Source organism: Cervus elaphus, chromosome 20 (genome assembly GCF_910594005.1).
Source record: "Cervus elaphus chromosome 20, mCerEla1.1, whole genome shotgun sequence".
Lineage (NCBI taxonomy): Eukaryota > Metazoa > Chordata > Mammalia > Artiodactyla > Cervidae > Cervus > Cervus elaphus.
The window spans coordinates 37,695,614-37,703,911 of NC_057834.1; the positions used below are offsets into that span (position 1 = coordinate 37,695,614).

General features: G+C 62.1%; 2 protein-coding genes and 1 long non-coding RNA gene across 7 annotated transcripts; 1 reads left to right on the plus strand and 2 right to left on the minus strand.

Annotated features, from left to right (window-relative positions):
- Window positions 1–3: 3 nt before the first annotated feature.
- On the minus strand, window positions 4–3,251 carry LOC122678065. The gene is made up of 2 exons (XR_006335994.1): window positions 3,082–3,251; window positions 4–740 (listed from the first exon to the last, which is right to left on the minus strand). It is a non-coding gene; the product is annotated as an uncharacterized LOC122678065 (long non-coding RNA).
- On the plus strand, window positions 763–6,087 carry PAQR6 (progestin and adipoQ receptor family member 6). 5 transcript variants are annotated; one of them, XM_043878491.1, is made up of 8 exons: window positions 763–1,312; window positions 2,741–2,816; window positions 3,256–3,383; window positions 3,516–3,721; window positions 3,838–3,964; window positions 4,347–4,443; window positions 4,637–4,787; window positions 5,096–6,087. In XM_043878491.1, exons 2-8 carry the CDS (start codon window positions 2,766–2,768, stop codon window positions 5,368–5,370), a joined length of 1,035 nt encoding a protein of 344 aa, XP_043734426.1. In that variant the 5' UTR covers window positions 763–1,312; window positions 2,741–2,765; the 3' UTR covers window positions 5,371–6,087. The 5 variants fall into 5 exon arrangements, with proteins under 5 accessions (XP_043734426.1, XP_043734425.1, XP_043734424.1 ...); XM_043878490.1 differs by lacking the exon at window positions 763–1,312 and adding an exon at window positions 2,019–2,134; XM_043878492.1 differs by lacking the exon at window positions 763–1,312 and adding an exon at window positions 2,317–2,386.
- Window positions 6,088–6,186: 99 nt separating this feature from the next.
- LOC122678063 (bone gamma-carboxyglutamate protein) lies at window positions 6,187–7,260 on the minus strand. Its single transcript, XM_043878504.1, has 4 exons — window positions 7,135–7,260; window positions 6,846–6,884; window positions 6,579–6,648; window positions 6,187–6,425 (listed from the first exon to the last, which is right to left on the minus strand). The coding sequence occupies exons 1-4, from the start codon at window positions 7,196–7,198 to the stop codon at window positions 6,296–6,298; spliced, it is 303 nt and encodes a 100-aa protein (XP_043734439.1). The 5' UTR covers window positions 7,199–7,260; the 3' UTR covers window positions 6,187–6,295.
- Window positions 7,261–8,298: the final 1,038 nt, after the last annotated feature.

Consider the following 8,298-nt stretch of genomic DNA (forward strand, 5'->3'; position numbering starts at 1 on the left):
GTCTCCTGGTGCCTTTCTCTACAGTTTTATTGGGACATGGGAGAGATTACAGGCTGAAATGGCAGTTTGGAAAGGTTTCTTTGATGTGGCCCAGTTGAAGCAAGAAACCAGCAATTGAAACACAAACTCCAGAAGCGGTTTTGACAGCCGTGAAGTTCACTGACTGCCCTGAGCTGGTGCCTTCACAAGGGTGATGTGTTAATCGCTCAGTTGTGTCCGATTCTTGTGACTTAATGGACTGTAGCCTGTCCATGGAATTCTCTAGGCAAGAATACTGGAGTGGATTGCCATTTCCTGAGCCAGGGATCAAACTCAGGTCTCCTGCATTGCAGGCAGATTCTTTACTGCCAAGCCACCAGGGAAGACCAAGGCTGATAGGTAAAGGCTATACAGATGACTGAACAACATGCGGTTTTAGGGCACTGACCCCCCATATAGTCAGACATCTGCACATGACTATCCTGTTGGCTTTTTGTATTCAGTTTCACACCCATGATTCAAACATGGGCCATGTTGCACTGAGTACATATTTAGTGAAAAATTGTTTATAAATGCAGTTCACACCCATGTTCAAGGGTTAACTTGTGAAGGTGACAGCCTGGGGGCGGTTGGTGGTCTTCAGCTGGGTCCTCTGAATCAAGGAGAAGCCTCCTCACAGGAGAGATGAGGGTGAATCTTGAAACCAGCCTCTTGAGTCTTCATCACCTGTCCCTTCACTAGGATTGACACCTCTAGCGTGTCTGGGGAATGGAGAAGCTTGGTGAACCCCTTGTGGTTTAAACCAACATTTACCAAATGCATTTGCTCTGAATTCTGTCCAGTGCCGGGCACTAAGGCAGCAAAGCACAGTGAGAAGTGATTTTGGAAAATCCAAAGGGGGTTGGGATTCCTCTGCCCAGCCTAAGGCAGAGTCCTCCATCCTCGGCTGCTGGGAGAGCCTGCAGCCGTGGGGCAGCCTGGGCTGAGGGGTCGCTCCATACCGCCCTGACTGCCTCCTGGCTAGGGCCTGGGCCTCTTCCGGCCAGTCTGCGCTCAGTGGGGTGGGGTCAAGCTGGGGGGGCTGGCTGTGTGCTGGAGGCCGAGTGAGCTGCCTGCTAATGGGGCTGGGCCACCCTGCGCTGCTCCCTGAAGGCTGGACAAGGCTAGGATTGTTTCCCTGCTCCCCTTTGTCTCCCACACCCCGCCCAGGCCTGGCCTGCCTGCCTGCCACTCCTCTCCCTCCCCTTGGCCCTGCTGGCGAGAGCCAGGGACTCCGCCCGTGGAGCCCGGGGCCTGCCGACCCTCTGGCTTAGGAGCGCCCGTCAAGCTCTGGGTAAGGAAACTCACCTGGGGCCAAGACTCCCAATCTGGGGGACTAGAGGCAACGCACCTGCTCCAGCTGCACCCCCCCCCCCATTTCCTTGGCTACAGCTGACTACTCCAGAGACATGACCCTAGTGCTGAGGGGGGGGCCCCAGGGGAGCTAGACCCCAGCATCGTCCTGGTCCACCCCTCCCCGAAATAGCTGGGCTGCACTCAGGGTAGGTCAGGACACCCCCATCCCCCTCTTGGGAGGGGTTGCTCATCTATCTCGGGTAGTTTTTTGGATGCGTTCCGAGGTTTGTGGGGTCTTAGTTCCCGGACCAAGGATGGAACCCAGGCCCTCGGCGGTGAAAACACGGAGTCCTAATCACCGGCATGCTAGGTCACTTCAGTTGTGTCCGACTCTGTGGCCCCAGGGACTGTAGCCCACCGGGGACATTTAAGCACTGGATGGCCCCGTAATTCCCGGGGTCATCTACCTTAAAACTCAGCCGGGGAGCAGACTAGGGGCCAGATCTGCCTTGGGTCCAGCAGGGTCCCCGGCACCCAGCTCAAGGGCAGAGGCTCGGGGTTCGGGCTGGCTGTGTAAGGCCCGGAGTGTGTGAGGCGCAAACAGCAGGCAAAGCAGCAGCGGCAGGAAGAGGGCTGGGTCTGGGCTGGAAAGTTTGGGCCTGGAGAGGTGGGCGGGGTGTCCTGTTTTCCCTCCTCCCAAGGCAGTTCCACCCACCCTGGTGGCCCAGCCCCTCCACTTGTGCCAAGGAATGTGCCTGGGAGAGGCGGCCGGGAGGCGGGCGGGGCAGTAGAGCCGCGGCCACCCGGAGGCAGCACACAGGTCTGAGGCTGAAGGGCGCGGGGCTCAGGCGGGACAGGGACCCGGAACACCCCCAGGGGTGCAAGTGTAGTCGCCGAAGAGCTAGGCTTCCCCCTAATGCCTTGTCCCACCAGTGGGCATCTGGCCTATCCCAGAATTCTCCCTAAGCTCCCTGAGTTTTCTGTGCTCAGCCCAGGCACTGGGGGCCAAGGGGCTTTCTGGCGGCGGCAGCGGTGGTGGTGGTGTGCCTGGGCTGTCTCTGTGCTGTCCTCTGTAAGTCAGGGTTCTTCTGAGACAGAAATCTGGGGCTAGGGGCTTGGATCCAGGGTTCCTGAGGCAGCCTTCTGGCTGAGGAGGCCACTCCACTCCTTGATGGATCAGTCCCTCTCCATGGGGGAACTGAATGCCCCCAGGTTAGGCTGAGGAGGGGCTGGGGTGATGACCACCAGGACGCCGGGAGAGCCTCCCCAGGCCTGAAGGAAGCAGCTTGGCGGCCAGCCACCACTGCATGCATGCCTGTACAAAGCCCATCCTGGGACTCAGGGATGGGGTCCAGCCTGGGCCTGGGTGAAAAGGGACCCATGGATGGGCGCAGACACCTAATTCCCCTCTGCCCTTTGTCTTCAGGTCAACGTGGAGGTGCCGGGCCACCATGCTCAGTCTCAAGCTGCCCCAGCTCCTTCGAGTCCACCAGGTCCCCAGGGTGAGGGATTCACCAACTCCTACCTCCCAGGGCGCTGGCTGGGCGGAGGTGCTTCTCTTTGTGCAAGTGCAGAAAGCTTTGCAACAAGCTACCTCTTATCCCTGTCATTTTGGTGTGGGACTCCTGTTCTCTAAGGAACAGGGTTTGTGACCTGCTTCCTGGAGCCCAGAACGCTGCTTTATCCGGAGTCCCCAGCCTCAGAGGGCCACGTGTCCACCGACGCCCAACCCCATCTCGTCCCCTTCCTCTGCCTCTTGTTTCTCACCTGCTCTCTGGGTACTGGAACCTGTGGTGAGATGGGGTTGGATTTAGTTTGGCTTTGGCGCCATGGTGATCTCCAGACCATTCCCTTCAACCCTGCTTCCAGAGATCTCTCTCAGAGAGAAAGGGTGGAGCACAGTGACTCCCCTCTTCTCCCCACCCCCTCCCACTACCCTAGGTGTTCTGGGAAGATGGTATCATGTCTGGCTACCGCCGCCCCACCAGCTCGGCCTTGGACTGTGTCCTCAGCTCTTTCCAGATGACCAACGAGACCGTCAACATCTGGACTCACTTCCTGCCCACCTGGTGAGGGAGGCTCTGTCCCAGGCTTGGGCCTCGAGCTCAAGGGGGTGCTCAGGCGGGCCAGGACCGCCCGAGCCCACGGGCCGCAGTGGGAGTCGCCGGGGCTCCGGTGGCCTGAGCACGTGCCCGCCGCAGGTACTTCCTGTGGCGCCTCGTGGCGCTGGCGGGAGGCCTGGGCTTCCGCTCGGAGCCCTACCACTGGCCGCTGCTCGTCTTCCTGCTGCCCGCCTGCCTCTACCCGTTTGCGTCGTGCTGCGCGCACACCTTCAGCTCCATGTCGCCCCGCGTGCGTCACATCTGCTACTTCCTGGACTACGGCGCGCTCAGCCTCTACAGCCTGGGTGAGCCCCCGGCGGCCGGCCGCAGCGGGCAGGGGGAGGGCCGTTGCGGGCCGGGCGGGGGTGCGGCACGGGGGTCCTGGGGCGGGGCCTCAGCTCCTGCCCCGCCCCGCCCCCAGGCTGCGCCTTCCCCTATGCCGCCTACTCCATGCCGGCCTCCTGGCTGCACAGCCGCCTGCACCAGCTCTTTGTGCCCGCCGCCGCACTCAATTCTTTCCTGTGCACCGGCCTCTCCTGCTACTCCCGGTGGGTTCTTGGCCAGTGGTGAAGGGGAAGGCGGAGGGGCAGAACAGGGCCCCCACAAACACTTGGGCACCCAGGACGGCTGGGTGTGCCTGCGCCCCACTGCTCCCGAACAAAACTAATGGCTGTGGGGCCGTTTATTGAGGACCCGGTGTGCCCAGAGCCTGTGCCCAGCACCACCCCGGCACGCTGTCTCCCGCAGCGACCTAAGCAGCACGTGTCTATCCCCGTTACAGCTGTAACTTACAGAGGAGTTATGTGGCCTAAGGGCTTTCAAAGCCACTAGGCCGCAATGACATTCCATGGTGGCCAAAGGTCCCCTGCCCTCCTCTCCCCCCCATCCCAGCATAGTGATGGTAACCAGACTTTCCCTCTTGCCTCCCAGGTTCCCAGAGCTAGAAAGCCCTGGGCTCAGTAAGATCCTCCGCTCGGCCGCCTTCGTCTATCCCTTTCTGTTCGACAACCTCCCGCTTTTCTATCGGGTAAGGCTCTGCTTTCCTGTCCTGACCCTCACAGTGCCCAGTCCCGCCCCCTCGAGCCCTGACCCCAGCCCTGCCACCCCCTCCTAGCCCAGCATCCAGTCCCGCTGTGCACCCCCCAGTCCTCACCAGATCCCAGACACATGATGTCCGGCCCCAAAGCCCCTCCCCACCAGCCCTGCTTTTCCTTTGCCAGCTGGGACTGTGCTGGGGCAGGGGCCACAGCTGTGGGCAGGAGGCGCTGAGCACCAGCCACGGCTACCACCTCTTCTGTGCGCTGCTCACTGGCTTCCTCTTTGCCTCTCATCTGCCTGAGCGGCTGGCACCAGGACGCTTTGATTACATCGGTGAGCGCAGACCTGGCCTGGCCCGGGAGGGGTCAGGGAGACAGCTCCCCAGAGCCCTGAGTGAACTGAGCAGTGTTCCTGGCAAGGCCCTCAGGTTAACAGCAAAACCACCTATGCCAGGGGCTGTGAACAGCAGCTCACTCATAGTTGCTGATAACTCCGGGAACCTTAAGAAACCCTGGGTTTCTTACTCCCAGTTCTAGGGGAGTAGCAGGCCCAGATGATGGGATGCTCGCCATGGATCACAGGACGAGTGGGGGAGCCCTGGGGATGGGGTATGTGTCCTCACCTGCCCACCCTCCCCACAGGCCACAGCCACCAGCTATTCCACATCTGTGCAGTGCTGGGGACACACTTCCAGCTGGAGGCAGTGCTGACTGATATGGGATCTCGCCGAGCCTGGCTGGCCACACAGGAACCGCCCCTAGGCCTGGCAGGCACGGTGGCCACTCTGGGCTTGGCAGTGGCCGGGAACTTGCTCATCATTGCCGCTTTCACAGCTTCCCTATTTCGGGCCCCCAGTACATGCCCCCTGCTGCAAGGTGGCTCACTGGAGGCGAGTACAAAGGCCAAACTGCAGTGAGGCCCCAGCTCTGAGTCTGCCCTGGAAAGAGGCAGAGGCCAGGCAGGCCCTCACGTAGGGGAGGAGCCCAGACCCAGGCCTGATGAGCTGGGGGCACATCTGAGCCTGGAAGCAAGGGGCTGAGGACAGAGCGGCGTGGAGGTGAGAAGGGAGCCGAGAAGACAGGCGAGGAGGGGGCCTGGGAGGCTGGGGACGAGCAGGAGGCTCGAGGACGGGGCTCTTGATGGGGTTGGGAAGTGCTGAGGGTCTGAGAGGGGAGGTGCATGTGTCCAGGCTGGAGCTGCCCCACCTGCCATCGAAGGCAGGGGTGGGGAGCTGCTGGGTCCTTTCATCTGGCCCCATTTCTGGTGCTCCTGGAATTTCTGCGCAGCCCAGGGAAGAACTAACATGACTAACCCAGGCCCACCCTGAATGCTTGTTAACCCGGCTGGGAGGCCCGCTCGTGCCCCTACCCCCAAACCAGGCAGCACTGGCCGCCGGCAGTTCTTGGCCTGTGGCAGTGAGGGCATCTGTCCTGGTCACAACCGTGGACTCTGTATCCAGGCCTCTGGGATCTGGCCTGTTTGGGTGTGTCACGGATGAGGCAGTGGGTTGAGGTGGGGGAAGGGTGCTGGGCTAGAGAGGAGAACCCTAGCTAGACTTTAGGAAGCTACCTTCAATGCTTCTGGAATGAGGCAGGGATAAATAAATAAATCAACAACAGATTTTGGGAAACACTTTCTGGGACTGAAAAAGGTAAAACCTCTGGCTCCACTCCCCATCGTCCCAGCGCCTCCTCCTCATGCTCCACAGATGGACAAAGAACCAGAGCCCCAATTCCTCTTCTGGAGTTTATTCTAGAGCAGCGGGGATGATGGGGAGGGGAGGGGTCCTGGAGAGAAGCCAGAGCTGGGGGCTGCCGGCCAGGTCGGCAGGGCTGCGAGCCCTAGACCGGGCCGTAGAAGCGCCGGTAGGCCTCCTGGAAGCCGATGTGGTCAGCTAGCTCGTCACAGTCAGGGTTGAGTTCACACACCTCCCTCTTGGGCTCCAGCGGATCTGGGTAGGGGGCTGGGGCTCTGAGAACCCACCACACTGGCATCAGCCTCCATGCCAAATGCCTGCCCCTCCCCCCACTGCACTTGGGGCTCCAGGGTCCCCCCACAGCGGCCGCGCCTCCCAGCCCATCCTGCAGATGCAGGGCCTTGGCCCAGCACCTCCCCTCCTCTCACCCCAGCCCAGGATCCAGGTAGCGCCTGAGTCTCTTCACCACCTCGCTGCCCTCCTGCTTGGACACGAAGGCTGTGGAGCACAGGGGCAGGGTCAGGGGGCTCCCAGTTTGGGTGGACAAGGTGAGGAGCAGGCTGGCCTTCCTGAGAGCCAGATGGGAGGGAGCAGGAGGGGAGAGTGGGACTCGGGGACGGGGTAAGAGCGCGTGCTGGGAGCGGGCAGCACCCTTGGGGGTACGGGGCATAGCCCCCGTCCGGCCCACTTCATACCTGCGCCTTTGCCGGACTCTGCATCACCGGGCTTTGCATCTGCAAGGAAAAGGAGCCCAGTTCACCCCTGCTCATCCCGAGGGCCCTCCCCACCCACCCCCCGCCTCTGGCAGCTTGCTCTTCCCTCCTCTTCCTCCTCAAGGAGAGAAGTGGGGGCAAATGGACTGAGACTACAGAAAGCTAGTGAGACTGTCAGGGCCAGCCAGCGGAAGGGGTGAGGAGAGGTGCGGCCGTGGCGCTTCCTCTCCCGGAGCCCATGGGCTGGGTCTGCGTGGGCCGGGGCACTCACCTGCCCGACCAGCGAGGCAGAGCGTGGCCAGGGCCAGCAGGGCGAGGAGCACAAGGGCTTTCATGGTGTGTCTGGCAGCGGCTGCGTGGACTCGGCCAGTCTGCTTCTCCCGGCCTCCAGCACTGTTTTATACCCTCTGGGCTGTGCCCCAGAGGCAGGGGTGCGGGCGGGTCACGGGGGAGCCTGCCAGGGCTGTTTGGGGCTCATCCGCCTCAGCTCTGTCGGCCAAACCCCAAAGGAGGTTGTGGTTGGAGCTGTGGCTCTCTGGGTAGGCCCCGGGAGTGATGGAGGAGGGTTCGCCTCAATCCGAGACTGCCAGCCTCCAGAGACGGTCCCCAGCTCCTCCCCGAGGGGTCGCCCCAGGTCCCCCAGCCCTACTCTCCCTCTGAGCCCCAGCCTCGGTTTGAGCCATCAGTGGGGCAGGCTGGGAGGGGAGGGTGGGGAGCCTAGAGAGTAAGGGGGGCTGGGGGTCTAAAATAGAATCGCGTGGAGTTGGGCTGCAGCCTCTCAGACTGTGATTTCCACCGTTGGCCCCATGGGCAGGAGCCAAACCCCAGGGAGGGCAGGCCTGCCGACAGATGCCCTCATTCACCCCGAGGAGCCCTGTCCCAGAGAGGCCTCGACAGTGGGGGCGGCTCGGCTCTGTGCGGGCCCTGGGCATCAGGACAGGGGAAGGGGTCGGGGCAGCATGGGGCCAAGAGCCAAAAGCCAACACCGGTGGGGCCGGGCCTGATGTAAAGGACAGCCCTTCTGTCTGCCGCCGGCCAGGTGGGCCCCAAGCTGAAGACCTCCTTCCCAGTGCCCCTCACAGGTGGGGACGCAGGGTCTGCGAGGGGCAGGAAGATGGAGAGCACGCCTGGGCTCCTGACCACCCCATCCTCTTCCTGCCCTCACAGCCTCCCCAGTGCCAACCCTGGGGACCTGTCCTCCAGGGGACAGAACATCCAGCCGGAAAACCCGAGAGCTGCTTCTGCCTCAGCTCAGGCTGGAGGAGAGGGGTGTGCTCACCCAGCCCCCGCTCACTGAGTGGGACCTGGCAGACACAGCACTGCTGACCCACCCCCACCTGTGGCTGGGTGTTTGGATACCTCCAGGAGAGAGGAGCCACTGGGCTCAATTTAGGGGGAGGCGTCTGTGAAGAGGGACCACCCTGACATCTCCCAA